We start from the raw sequence: 15,987 nt of genomic DNA on the forward strand, positions 1-15,987 counted from the left end.
GGTAGCTAACATTATATATAATATATCTAACGAACAGTCGAGATAACAGGAGTAAATGGTGTTAAAACATATACATATTTTTATCCTTGATGGAGTACTCGTATAATGATTGTCTATTAACTTTAGTATTGTCAACTTTTTGTTACTATAAGATTTTTACTTTAAAAGAATTAAATTATTTGCCACCTTATTAGTGGTGAAAACAAAAGTTTTCTTACTTATGCTCCCCTCCTGACTTGGCTAAACAGTTAATTAAAGCAACCTAGGTACTAGGTATCATTATAAAAAAGAGAATCATATCGGACAGACGGAAGGACAGCAGTGCCATACATATAATATAATAATATAAATAAATAAATATCATGGGACACTATTGAGACCAATTGACATCTATCATAATTTTCACTTGTGTTAAAATACCACGAGGTAGTTGTCACTTTAACAAAAATCAAATTAGGGTTGACTCGCAGGTCGACTGGCGCCATAGACTCAAATGCAGGTCCGTGTACTTAGGGGGTCCCGTTAGCGCATTTTGAGTATGGATCCCTCATGTAAAGGATTGGTACAATTAAAAATAAGCACAATTAAAATAACTTCCTGTTTTATCAAGAATTATATTCATAGCTTAAAATGGAATGAGCTTGAACATTTTGTAAATTTTCGTATAAAATTTCCTATTTTCATTTACATATAAATTACATCATTGTCGTACCTTTATAATTTAAATGCAAGTTAATAGCAAATAAGGGAAAGTAATTTATCGGATGTGGTTTTAAGTAACAAGTATATAAAATAATTTGTCATTTCTTAAATTAATAATTTACCTAGAATAATCTCACTAGTTATTTTCCGGTAACTTTTTTCGCAGTCTGACTTTTTCCTTTACTGTAGAAGATGTCCAGGAACAAACCTGTAACGTAAAACACCGTCAATCAATTCCAGTGATGATAGGTGTCGAAGGACAAAATGCAGCCCCAGGGATTTTTGGGACTGAGGGGCTGTTTCAACACACATTGATTAATTTTAATTGACGAATATATGTGATTCCGTCTCCGTCTATTCGAATAAAACAAACAGAGACGACATCACATTTATCCGTCAAATAAATTTAATCAATGGATGGTGAAACAGGGGGAAAGCGATGTTACGGGTATTTTAATTTCTATTTATTTGTGACACTTAGGGGCGTTTTCACCACCCATTGATTAGCGTTAACGGACGGTTAAATGTGATGCCGTCTCCGTCTATTCGAACAAAACAAATAGAGACGGCATCACACCTAACCGCCAGTTAACACTAATCAATGGATGGTGAAACAGCCCCTTAGTCGTAATGTTTGTTACTTTCCAAGAATACTAATACTTATCTATATTTTCATATAACAAAAGCACTAGTGTTACCAGGTTCATATTACCATTCCTCTCTATAAGTAGAGTGGCTAATGTGAACCTACAAAAACGCGGCAAATTCAAAAAACTTTCATGTGGTATCACCACCGAATACGAGTACTACACTAACGCTCAGTTTGGGGGCAAGTGATGGGGCAGTTTCGATAATCTGACTCGATAAAAAATAAGTTGATTTACTCACTCACTAACATATCAAAAGATCTGATTCATACTTAACACTGCTATAGTGCGTGGTGGCCTAAACAGGCCGTGGTGGCCTAAACAAGCCGTGGTGGCCTAAACAAGCCGTGGTGGCCTAAACAAGCCGTGGTGGCCTAAACAAGCCGTGGTGGCCTAGTGGTTTGACCTATCGCCTCTCAAGCAGAGGGTCGTGGGTTCAAACCCGGCTCGCATCTGAGTTTTTTCAAAATTCATGTGCGGAATTACATTTGAAATTTACCACGAGCTTTGCGGTGAAGGAAAACATCGTGAGGAAACCTGCACAAACCAGCGAAGCAATTCATTGGTGCGTGTGAAGTTCCCAATCCGCACTGGGCCCGCGTGGGAACTACGGCCCAAGCCCTCTTGTTCTGAGAGGAGGCCTGTGCCCAGCAGTGGACGTATATAGGCTGGATGATGATGATGATGACTGCTATAGTGTTTTTTTAAATTATTTTGAAATGAAAGATTATTTTTTTCATCCCATCCATCCCAGCCTATATACGTCCCACTGCTGGGCACAGGCCTTCTCTCAGAACAAGAGGGCTTGGGTCATAGTTCCCACGCGGGCCCAGTGCGGATTGGGAAATTCACACGCACCATTGAATTGCTTGAATTGTTTTTTATTTATTTATTATTTATTCTTTCCAAATTATACGAAGTCAAACTTCGTCGCCTGCTTGTAAAAATCCACTTTAAAAATGAACATGATTTTTCGACCTCTACAGATGTAACTGGCAAAAACTGTAGTTTTTGTAATTCTCTTTGCAGCTTTTGTTTACAATACCTACTGTTAATTTGAACTTCCTAATTTTCTAACAACTGATTGATATTTTTTACAGATTTAAAGCCTGGATTTTTATTTAATATGTTTGTTAATTTAGTATGAATCAATTTCCCTTTATGGTGTAGCCTCACTTATGAAATTTTATTTTGAATATCATGTACAGTCAAGGGCTTAAATATATGTACCTACGTTCCCAGAGCTTCAAATATATATGTACTATATATTAGTCAAATATATCCGTGCAGCAATTTGATCAGAAATACATGCACATTTATCGAGTCTTTACAATGTGTACCAATTCGCTTATTTTTATATCTGTACAATGACAGACAAAAACATGTAGGCAAACAAGCAGCTATAAATATATATACATACACGTATCTCATTATACATGTGAACAAACCAAGGGTCGGAAATATCTACACACGTGTATCATAAACATGTAAACATAACGGAGGTCAAAAATATCTGTACAATGACAAACAAAAATATGTAGGCATATACCTTAGCTGTCAACCACTGGTATCTAAACAGTTAACATATGAAATATATCTGAACAACATGGAAAAAGGGGCGTTTAAAGCATAATAATATAGCTATGGTCGAATGTTTAAAAAAAAACTACTTATGCAATTTCAGGTAAGCAATTTGACAATCATCGAAAACAGTACAGTCTTGTCATCACATACATCTGTCTCACGTTTTTCTCTTCAATCATTTGACAGATGTCTCTCGGTCAACTTACTGTAACTTATTTACTTTTTAGCAGAATCGTCTTAACGCCTGATACATAGCGAATTCTAGATGAAGCCGATTTTAGAGCCTTTTGACAAGGCACGTTGTGCGCAATAACATTCGTTTGCTTTTCAAAGAAAAGATCATGGGTTCAAATTTCAGTCGATACATACCTAGAGATAACAGTTTTATTTTAATTTTTTTTCAGGTTTAATTTTTATTTGTTGTTTCGCATTTAGTTTTTACGATTTTTTTTACCTTGTAATTTTTCTTTCTGTTTCTGTATTGCTTACTATTTGTTGTTTACAATAAAGAAAAGAGTCATTGTATTGTATTGTATGCTTCTATCCATAAGGTCGATGTATACATTATAGATATTTATGCTGTCGACTGTACACGCATGTTCGAATTCGGCTATTACTAAATTTGGCTATATGAATCGTAATAGTTTAACATAATTGTAGATATGGTACGGGCCTGATAAAAATATCTATACATGTTCCATGTATCTGTATACTTCTATGAGGTGTGCAATAAAGAGTATTGTATTGTATTTTATCTGATAGACATGGTGCAGTAACGGGTACATACTTTTGACTTATGTTATTTTCACATGTTTATGATATAGTGTGTAGATATTTTCGACCCCTGCTTTGTCAACATGTGTAATGACAAACGTGCATAGATATTTGTGGCTGTTTGTTTGCCTACATATTTTTGCCTGTCATATATTATTGATATCCGTTATGTTCACATGTTTATGAATACGTGTATAGATATTTCCGACCCTTGTTTTGTTCACATGTATATGAGAAACGTGTATATATATTTATGGCTGCTCGTTTGTCTACACGTTTTTGTCTGTCATTGTACAGATACAAATGAGCGAATTTGTACACATTTTAATGACTCGATAAATGTTCATATATTTCTGATCAAATTGTCGCTCAGATATATTTGGCTAATATATACATATATATTTGAAGCTCTGGGAATGTGCGTATATTTATTCCCTTGACGTTACAATATGCAATTAATGTTTTACTATTTACAATTGATGTAATGAATCAACTAATTATGTGAAGCAACATCACTATTTTAGCTTTCCCCCAAACTGAGCGTTAGATAACGGGGTTTAGTAATACAAGTACAGAAGCTTCTCTGCCGTACAAAAGCGACGTTTAGGCATAAGAATCGTTGCCTACTTTATGCTTCTCTGTCTATTTCATAACTCGTATTCACTCGCAAGCGGCACGTGTGAGTACTAGGGTTGCTTGCTACTTCCGGAATACACTAGTGAAGTTAGGAATGTCATCATCATCAGATTTCACGTTTAACAATGAAATTAAATGAAATGTATTGCGTAGTAGGTACAGACGATTGCATATTGCTAACGCTGCTTTTGTGATGGCAGCCGCATTGGATTTGTTTTTTTTTTAAACAAATCGCGGATTGAGCCTCTCCTGGTATTACCGACCAAGGTAGGATTAAACGATTTTTTTGTCTTGTTCATTTTCGTAGGAACTAAGTACTAACGCGTACTTTTTCATAATACAAAAACCCGTATTAATAAGCTACACTCAATAACAGAAGAGATAATAGTACAAGCTCAAGTGTCTGTTTTCTAATAGGTACTTTTTGGTCTGTTTGTCCATGGCATTTGTAATGCCTGCCACTTAAATAATAGCTGGGTTCATCTTTCATTAGCCAGACTCTATAGTTATACCATAAATATAAGTTACAAATACAATGCGGCGGAGAGAGCATGTATTTGGAAGGCGCGAAACCATTTTAGCCAATAATAAGGCAGTACGTTTACGCGGGTAAAATCGTGAGTAGCCATTGGTCAAACGTTCGCGCGCCATTGCGGTGACCGTTCGGCGCCGCACCACACGTCACCGCGTCAGTCAGTTGTTTACCTGTCATTGCATATTTCTACCCTACGATTAACGCAGCAAGGTCTCTATTGCATTGATGCTTACATTCGGATTAGTAGCAAAATGCAACCTTGAGTTCGTAAATGGTTCTAATGAAAATCGTGTTTGACACCTATCAATATACATGACATTTAGAAATGAAACGTGTATAAATTTAAACAAACCACTAAATACGATGATCGCTCCCAGCCACTGCCGCGCTTGCAGAACGTTACCAAATATGATGACCGATGCAAGAACTGTAAAGAATTTCCTGGTAGTCGTCACCACGGAGCACGGGAGAGGACCAAACTCAGACACCTGTAATTAAACACAACATATTATTGTTTTACAATTGATATAACAATTATGATCAGTTAAAATATACCTATAGCTAGTTCTTGCTACGTTTATGAATTTCTTTAGTAGTCAAATGTCTTAAATCTATTTTAATCGTTAGTAAAAACTGGGAACTTACCATAAAGAATATGAATAACTGTCCCAGAGCGCCCATCAACGCTAACGCCGCCATATAGACCAATACCTCAGGATACAAGGTAACGAAGGAAATAAACCGGATGATTTCACCACTCAGTACAACACCGATTGATAAGATTATGGAAGACCTGGAAAATAATAAAGGTACTGTGATTTCTGATTCGTAATTTTTAATATAAGTAGAATAGTATTTCCATAAAATAATGTCGAACTGTTTGAAGAGCAACAGTATTTTTTACTGCCTTGTAATTTATATACCTACCTTTCAACACATGCATACTGCCATACCAAACTTACGGCTGCGAGACCTGGGCAATGACCAAATGTCTCAGAACAAAGCTAGCCAACTCTCAAAGAGCAATGAAGAGGAGTATGACAAACATATGAAGACAAGACCGAATTAGGAACACTGTGATCAGGTCAAAAACTAACCTTAATGACATCCTGACAAGAATTGGACCAGCAAAAATGGCGATGGACTGGACACATGATGCGAGACAAAAGAGGGAAATGGACCAAGGCAATAACGGAGTGGTACCCCCATGATGGGAAGAGGTAACGGAGAATGCAGATCACGAAATGGGAAGATGACCAAGATGACTGTGGGTCCAATCAGAAGTAGGGTTCCGAATGACATATGTCAATTCAGTGGAAGGCGTTGGAGGAGGCCTATGTCAAAAGGCATACTGAAATTAGAGGTATTTTATAAAAAAAAAACCTTTAGTGTAGTGTACACATAAAACTAATTTCAGAATAAAGGGCTCTATTATTATTCAGTTTCAAAAATAAGTAGGTACCACAGACTCTTATTCCGACGCAATAAGGCCGTAGTCAAATATTTTTGAGTGGTTGGAATAGATACTTATTTTTGCACTTGACTGTACCTAACCTACACACATATTTCTAAGAACGAGTATAAACATATTTCTAAGCACATTCAAGTTGGTCTCATAAAAATGTTACTGTAGATTTACTATTAATGTTTCTTTTAAGATACCAATACGTATTGTACCTATTATTTGTAACATTTTTCTACATGTCTGCTCTATTATCGGACCTTGAGACCCATTCTTGGTCAAAATGCAGCCTAATTCTACTCTAACAAGCCCAAAACGGCTACGTTACGGTTCTATCCTGAAGTTCCAGTGCCCGCCTGCCTAAGGCCCTGGTGTCTCTGACCACCCGCCGCCGGCAACCGGTGACCGACGACGATCGAATGTTTTGTTCGGGAATGCTTGAAGGTAGTTTCTCTGAAACGTCACGGGCGGCGGGTAGGTCGACACCACCGTGTCAGTGAAACCAGGCCTACCTGCTCCATCAGACCCTGGATACTATTCATAGTCAAAGTATACCCTAAGACGATTCTAATAAGGCCAAACACGGCTACGTTACTTTGTTCGGCCTTGAAGTTCCAGTGCCTGCCTTACTGCTCCATCAAGCACTGGCTGAAGACTATTCTTAGCCAAAGTACACCCTAAGACGATTCTAATAAGATCAGATCGATGTTTAATAATAATATTATCGTATTGTCATCCAAATTACGTAAGTATAGCATAAATGTCAATAAGTTTCGCGTCATTTCCACAATAGGAAGTGGGTGAAAACAAGTTCAAGATTATACATCTATAAAATAAAAGTGAACCGCCAGAACGGGACAAAAAAACGAGACAGAGCAGGATGGCGCTCTACAACACCATTTTGACACGTTTCTCCCAAACAACGCATTATTTCTCTGGAATTTTAAAGGTAATTCGATTCTTTGACCTTGGGAATCGCGAAAAACTTGAGAAAATATGATATTGGGTGTGTACATTTCGTAAATCACAAGTTTGAATTTCGAGCCAAAAACGAGCGATCTTATTACCTATGCCAGTGTTACCATTCAGGGAAAAAGAAATCTATTCGTTATCCTGCATTGCAGTCTGTAAAGCTCTTTACCCATTAATTGCCGTGCGCCAGATTACGCTGGGCTTACAGTCATGAAATTTGTTATGTAGATAGCTGGATGTCTGAAATAACACATAGGCTACTTTTATTCCAATATTCCCACGGGATAGTTGTTCTTAACACAACACCTCAATGAAGATTACGATATAAATTTGGGATTTCCCACAGGAATTTTGTGAAATCCCAGAATTTCAATTGTAACTACCAGATCGAATAGTTTACGCGTGCGAACGTGCGGGTAAACTCTAGTATGTAGATAATACCTATATTCAGCAGTTACTTGTACAGTCAAGGGCATAAATACATACACTACGTTTCCAAAACGTCAAAAATATCACTAACCTTAAGGTTGATGTATACATAAAGTATATTTGACGCTATGGCTGTAAATATTTATGCCCTCGACTGTACAATTGATTTGTACTTTATAAAAGTATTTGAGAAATTAAAAGGCAGACAAAACTAAATGAGAGTTATCTACATTCTATACTACATTCTATATGAGCTGACTGTGTGCTAAGCAAAGGTAACACATTACTTATTGGTAATTATTAGATTCTTCTGGTTAGAAGAACAGTTAGATTCTAACCTTTGCTTGAATTAACATGAACATGACTCAAAATGTGTAAATAGATATTTGATCTATATGTTGTTAAAAAAAAAAACTTTCGTGTTCTCTTCTATTCTAATTCCGATCTGAAATAATTAAAGTGTAATTAAATCAATTTTTAAGAACACAAGAATTAGTATAAACTCAACCAGAATGTACCTAATACTTAAAATGGCTATGCCACAACACTTTACAAACTGAAGCATGCTTTTAAATGTGATGAATGCTAATAAATAAAATCATTCATACCACCAGTTCGTATTCACCATCATAGAGTATGCTGTCGGTGAAGATTCAGCTTTAATGCGTTCCTGGAAAACAAATTTGATAGTATTAATTTAAAATACTAGCGACCAGCCCCGGCTTCGCACGGGCAAAACAGAAAAAAAAGGTTCCATACCTATACAACATTAGACATTAGCAAAAACCGGCAAAAAAAACACGTTTGCTATATATGGGAGCCTCCTTAGATATTTATTTTGGTGTTCCCTTCTTTCACAGACAGAAATTTCACAGAATTTCGTTTTGCGGATAATGTTTCATTATAATATTTGGTCTTTGTATTTTTACTTCGAAAATTATTGTTTAACCCTTCTTTGCATGGTGATGGAAATTTCCATCATAACATTGTCCTTTTAATTAAAGGTAGTTTTGTGGGTGATTGATATTTATTTTCAAGACTATCAAGTTTCAAGAACAGTACAGCATGAAATGGAACATAGTTGTGAAAAACTAAATACACAGAATTTCGACATTTCAAATTTTAATTCGCGGGCTTGCCGTGTCGCGCCATTTACGAAAACTGTTGACCTTCTAGCTGTATTCTGAAGGATATTACTGCAAAAATATTGATTTATGCGGAAATATAAATGTCTAATAGGTATGTAATTTGATATTATGTTACTTTTTGGGCATACATTTTCGAAATTCGAAAATAAAGTAACTCGAAGGTATTTGATGGAAATTTACATCATTATACAACGACTTCGCTCGTAAAGTAGGTATGGCGAATTTTTAGGGTTCCATAGCCAAATGGCAAAAAACGGAACCCTTAAGGATTCGTCATGTCTGTTTGTCTGTCTGTCTGTCCGTATGTCACAGCCACTTTTTTCCGAAACTATAAGAACTATACTGTTGAAACTTGGTAAGTAGATGTATTCTGTGAACCGCATTAAGATTTTCACACAAAGATAAAAAAAACAATAAATTTTGGCGGTTCCCCATACTTAGAACTGAAACTCAAAAAATTTTTTTTCATCAAACCCATACGAATGGGGTATCTATAGATAGGTCTTCAAAAATGATATTGAGGTTTCTCATATCATTTTTTTCTAAACTGAATAGACACCTCCAAAGTGGTAAAATATATGATGTACATTACCATGCAAACTTCCACCGAAAATTGGTTTGAACAAGATCTAGTTAGTATTTTTTTAATACGTCATAAATCGTAAAGTAAAGGAAACTTTTATAATAAGTATGTTACTTGCTGCTACGGAACCCTTCATGGGCGAGTCCCGACTCGCAGTTGGCCACTTTTTTTTATTAAGTACTACGCTTAAGATCAGAGTTTGCATATTGATGAATATTTCCATAACATAAAAAATAGATATATTCCGTTAGTCTTACCTTACTTAAGTATACATAAATATTTTACATTTTTACCTTAATGTATAGGTTAACTAATATTACCCTAATTTAATTCACAAGTAAAAAAATGCAAAGAAGGGTTAAATTACTATTTACTTGAATGAAAAATATTTAATAGAAAAAAAATCAATGAATTTTATACTTAATTTTTTTATTTAACAATTGCATCAAACTACAGAATTTCTTTTTAAGATTATTTTTTAGAACTGTGTCCCCACCAGAAAGCGAATTGCTACCAAAAGAGTAGGTTGGTTAGAACTGTGACCTCACCAGAAAGCGAATCGCTACCAGAAAAGTAGGTTAGGATAGGTTAGAACTGTGACCCCACCAGAAAGCGGATCGCTACCAGAAAAGTAGTTTAGGTTAGGTTAGAACTGTGACCCCACCAGAAAGCGAATCGTACCGTTATAGGAGGGTATGCATTTTGTCGCAGTTATGAATTGAAACGTTTAGAAACTACCACCATACGCAATGTTTTTCTTGGTAGTAAGTTTTATATTAACTAAATAACACAAGAATAAAGAATATTTGATTTGTTATTCTATGATATGAATACCTAAATAATGAATTTTATTTGTAATAAAAATAAATGATACAAATTTCTTCAAAGTAAGTGTTCCGTGTGTTGATAATTCTACGAAACAATAATATCAGAAAAAAATCTGTTAAACAAAATTCTATTAAAATGTTGTCTGCGAAACAACGTTCAACCATTATTTTTATTTTTATTTACTTATTTGTTTTTAAACTGAATGAATATGAAAATAAACATTCTATGAATATTTCAAGCAACTACCTGTTGCCGTTACTAATATCGAGCAACAACGGCAAAAAAAACACGTTTGTTGTATACCCCCTTAAATATCTATTTTATTCTGTTTTTAGTATTTTTTATTGTAGCGGCAACAGAAATACATCATCTGTCAAAACTTCAACTGTCTAACTATCACAGTTCATGAGATACAGCCTATTGACAGACAGACAGACGGATAGTGGAGTCTTAGTAATAGGCTCCCGTTTTTATCACCCTTAGGGCACAGAACTCTAAAAATATAAATAGGTCTCTAATCAAGGGCACTTCACACACATTTTTCAGGTCAATTTCCCAAAAACTACATCCGACACGCACGAAGCCGGGGCGAGTCAACGTAAAGTAAATTAATTTTTTGGTTAGATTGATATTTTTAATTTCGTAATATCTTTTGAATGGAATGTGCGATTTGAATAATTCAAAAAGTAATCTGCAGGTATTGAAACCGTCTTGAATATAAAAATGTTTATTTGGATAAGGATTAATACAAAGGTATGGATAACATGGTCAGATTTTAGTTGTCATTTCTGTCAACTTTTGAAATGTAAAAAAGTAGTTATACTGACATAACTACATACAATAGTTGGACATATGGTATCGCGAAGTTTTTTGTAGATCTTGATGTATTCTTTAATATCATGAATCATTTTTTGTTCTATAATCAATAGTTTCTATAGCGCATGCGATGAAAGATGTTTTATGGCAACCTTTTTTATACTGAGTTACATTATTGTAGTTTTAGTATGGAATCCTATTTTTTTCTGTTAATAAATATAGCCTATGGCACTTTGGAATAATTTAGCATACTTTAAATCGGTCCACTAGTTTTTGAGTTAATTCGTAAAAAAAATCCAAAGCTTTCCTTTTTATATATAGTATAGAGTATATATATATAGATGACAGTAGCAGTCTCCCTACACCAACGATAATCATATAATCCAGCCATTATACAAGTGAATCTGCAGGGGCTCTGCTATACTGACTATAATCAAAATGAATCTTTAAAGGTACTTCTGAGTTTGCAGAGTACAACTTTCCCTTAAATGATAATATTATTCTCAAGTTTTGACCATTTTGCGCTCCGGCAAATATTTAGTTATCCAAAAAGGTGCTGTCACTAAAAGACTTTAAGAACCTCTGGTGTAATCACTAAAAAAAGTTTTAAATTAAGGATGAGACGATACAAACTTGATAATGAAGGTAAGCAAGGAATTTTGTACAATGTTTATTGGTTGAATCAAATGCTATTAGAATAAGAATGATGAGAATTAATATGTTCGTTCATACACCCATATACATTATGTTCTTGAACAAGGCTAATGTCATATCTATGCGAGCTTTTGCGTGTATCTATCTATGCAAGTAGATCTGTAATATTTATCAGTGATTTGTATCATCATATTGATTATTTGGATTTTATTAATAAAAAATGCCATGGCAATTCAAAATTCTAATTTTATAACTTTATTTTAATAAGTTACATTGACTTTTTTGATTTTCAATTGATATTAATTGTTTCAGTGGTTGTGTTGATTCACCAAATTAGTTTCTAAAATCTCCATTAATATAGTTTATAAGAATATTTGTTACTAACAAATTTTGTGATCCCCTGTTGACATCTATGGACGTTAAACGCCTGATAATAAATGATTTTTATTTTATTTATTTATTTTTTATTTATTTTTATACCAAAAATTACATCACTGGACAAAGCAAGTGATGATCTTTACCCAGTGTTGCATTTGATTTTAACGAAATTATTGTAATTTGATCAAGTTTGATGTAATTTAATTTTAGTTTGAATTAATTTAATTAAATGTAATTTTATTTAATTTGATTTAATTTTGATTTATTTTAATTTAATTAAATTTATACTTATTGATGCAAAGATATGGGTTACTAAAATGACCTGTTTTTTTTAATTATTTGCAACCGCATATTGCTATGATCATAACCAGTAGCAGTGTTTTTCTACTTTCGGCTAAACCATAAAATAAGAGTTTTACCTGTTAAAAGGCCAAGCTAGATCATTTTGTTCACTCCCGACAACCCCCATATATAACAAATTGCATTGGTTACAGGTTACAGTCTGTTCAATATAGGAATGGACAGAAGGAAAATAGGCTCTTTATACTTAATGCATGCTAAAGGAAATCATTTAATAAATTGCAATTTTTTTGTACACGGTCTAAACTATATTCTAATTAAAATATCGGAGACTTTAATATTACTTTCAATTAAGTATTCATTAACTAACTGTTGCCCGCAACCTTGTTCACGTAGAATTCGTTTATTGCTATTGCGCGGGAACTACGCAATTTTCCGGACTAAAAACTATTCTATGCCCTTCCCTGGCACTTGTACTATCGTATATATACGGAATTGCATCTAAATCGGTTCAGCGGTTAAGACGTGAAGAGGTAGGTAGCAAACCAGCATATAGACTTACAAATTTTCGCAACTATAATTAATATTAGTGAGATTAACTTTGCTATTTTTCATATCACAATTTAAAAACAGTGTTGCCAGTGATGACATATGGACCTGAGACTGGTGCTTTACTTTAGGCCTTATAAATAGGCTCAGAGTTGCTCAGCAAGCTATGGAGAAAACTATGCTTGGGGCTTCTCTATGGGATGGAATCAGAAATGAGGAGATACATAGAAGAACAAGGGTCATCGACATAGCCAAGCAAATTAGCTCATTGAAGTGTCAATGGCCGGGCCATATAGCACGGAGAGCCGAAAAGTTCTCGAATGGAGGCCGCGGTTCGGCAAGCGCAGCATAGGACGTCCACCAACAAGATGGACGGATGACCTGGTTAAAGCCGCGGCGGGTTCATGGTGGATGCAGGCCGCTGCCAACCAAAGCAACTGGAGGTCTGTGGGGGAGGCCTATGTCCAACAGTGGACTTCCTGCGGCTGAGGTGATGATGATGATGAATTTAAAAACAATAAAAAAACTTTTTCTATTTTGTTAAAAACAGAAACGTCTTCCTATAAAATACCTAAAGAGGCAGAGGTAAAGAATATTCTGCAATAAACTAAATGTTTATAATATTGTTAACTCAAGAAATATTTCATATATTATTTATAGTTTTTAATCATCAGTTTTAATCAAAATGTGATTACCTTTAATCATATACAAATAGTTAACTTTTTACAACTAAAGTACTGCACTAATTTTGATGAAATTAGGAATGGAGAAAAGCTTGACCTTTATAGCAGAAACTACGAGAAGAATATTTTTAATCAGGGAATGAGAGTGGATGAATCCACGAAACACACTTATTAAATGTATAAATATAAATCAAATTAATATTATGTAGCAAATTACGTTTTAATAATATGTTATTTTGTAAGTACCCACATTGTATATTAATCTATTTAGAGTAAATAAAATTATGACTTCATCTTATTACTTCTTTTATTCATCATCATCATTATTACAACTTCACAAAAAATGTTTAGAATTCGTTCTTCTGTGACCTTTTAGAGTCCAATGCTATCCTGAATGGACAATAGAGTTGCACCATTTCCGAGATTGTCACAAAAATAAATGAATATACAAGTATTACTGTACCTGTACAGCTCCAGTGAGCCCATCCATAGTCAGTGACAGGAACAGTAACAGTTCACCAATCCCAAGACCCAAACTCTCAGTGCTGGCCTTCTTGCTCTGGTCTTTGTACATAAATAAAACAACACCCGTCACAATGAGAAACACAAACAGGTATTTTCGAAGAGGATATACTTTGCGACCAATGAGAACTCCAAGAATCATCACAGGTATAGGCTTGGCTGCCTTACCAACTACCTGGAATTGTTTAATAAAATATTAAATAAGGAAAATGGAAAAAAATAATATCTGATTTTTCCAAGAGTTGATGGTACTTACCTGTGTTGGATAGTTAATCCACTGCAAAGCTAAATTGGAAGTAACCATACCCAGAAGATAAGTAAGTGCCGAAGAAAAGTAGTAGATTGTTCTCCTCGCCAGTTGCAGGTCCATTCTAGTCCATCTTTCGTCCAGATAGCTGAAATTAAAACGTTAGGCGTATTTAGTAAAATATTTATCTGTATCCATTTATGATTTTCCTTGCAGCAGTCTTTTCATACCATCAAAATTTGTGCGAAAACATAATTCGCCACGCACTGCACTAGCACCAACGATAACGTGCAAGTAAACTTGTCGCTGTCCCCATATTTTCCACGTGTTATTTTCTCTTGTAACATTCCATAAATAAAATAGCATACAAAAATGGAGCCAGCAATTAATACAAATCTAAATTCACTACTAGCTTTCGTCATGGTTGTTTACGTTTCAGCTACTTGGTTTCGAGTCTTAAATTCCGCGATTTATGAGAAGAACACTAAATAATCTGGAGCATTAAAAGGCCCTTAAATAGTAACACTGATTATTTAGTAATGATTAAGACACGTACTACAAAATTTAGGTGAAAAGAAAGTTTTGAAATGCCGCACCAAATGCGAAAACTACACGTACGTACATTCTAACTAAGCGCGCTGTGACGTTTAAATGTCAGACAAGACAAACGTTTTTTAGTGACTCCCTTTATAGATTGGCCAAAGGAACAAAGTATATACAGCAGTTTCAACACGTTTCACGAACTAGGGGTATAATGTACAAATCACAAATGTAAAAGTAATTGTTGGGGATTTCCTTCGATAGCGAGAGAGAAATGAAGACACTCACCGAAGTTTCAGGAACGCTGCTCCTGGGGGCCCCCGGTGTTTGGTCGTCCACAGGCGTTATATCAGGATTTGAGTACACTGATTTCTTGTTTGTGCTAGATTTTTGAGAATTTTGGAATTGGGATTTTGAGCGGAGCGGTGACGCTGCACGCACACGGCGGTAAGGCGGTTTTTCAAGAGGTAAAATTTGATGTTGGCAGCACTGTCTTAGAGATGCTGCGTTTCGTTGTTCTTTTTAAAAGCGTTTGGTTCGTATCTACATTCAAACTTGCTATCGATTCAGCTGAATTAAAATTAGTTAGAAACAAATGACCATCTTGTGCTAGCTAGATGGTAAATCTATAGAAATACGGAACAGTAATAAAATCAGTAAGTTACTTATAACTATACGGATACTAAATGTTTCTTGACCTTGGCCCTCCATGGTAGGAAAGTAAAGTTTGTAGTTATTGTAAATTAAAAGTACTTCATATAATGTGCTGTTTCGATCCTACCTATAGGTACTTACGTCTTAATAATTTGTTAATAAGTAGGTAAGTGTCAAACAAAACAGTACCTACCTACATACTTGTGTTGTATGGATTAAGTACATCCACAATATTAAGACCGGTTTTAAGTACATTGGGTATAGTTCGGCTGCACCATTTCAAACATAGTAAGGGACATTAAGCTAATTTTACAGGAGAGAAAAAACATGTTTATCTCAGACCG

General features: G+C 34.9%; 1 protein-coding gene across 1 annotated transcript; it reads right to left on the minus strand.

Annotated features, from left to right (window-relative positions):
* Positions 1–598: 598 nt before the first annotated feature.
* Positions 599–15,108, minus strand: meigo (Solute carrier family 35 member B1 homolog meigo). Its single transcript, XM_074094706.1, is given in 7 exon segments — positions 599–910; positions 5,231–5,366; positions 5,524–5,671; positions 8,350–8,411; positions 14,144–14,377; positions 14,459–14,547; positions 14,646–15,108. Coding segments are annotated over 7 exon segments (963 nt in total). The 5' UTR covers positions 14,872–15,108; the 3' UTR covers positions 599–842.
* Between the last annotated feature and the right edge of the window lie 879 nt (positions 15,109–15,987).

This window comes from Choristoneura fumiferana, chromosome Z, assembly GCF_025370935.1.
Source record: "Choristoneura fumiferana chromosome Z, NRCan_CFum_1, whole genome shotgun sequence".
In the NCBI taxonomy this organism is placed as follows: Eukaryota; Metazoa; Arthropoda; class Insecta; order Lepidoptera; family Tortricidae; genus Choristoneura; species Choristoneura fumiferana.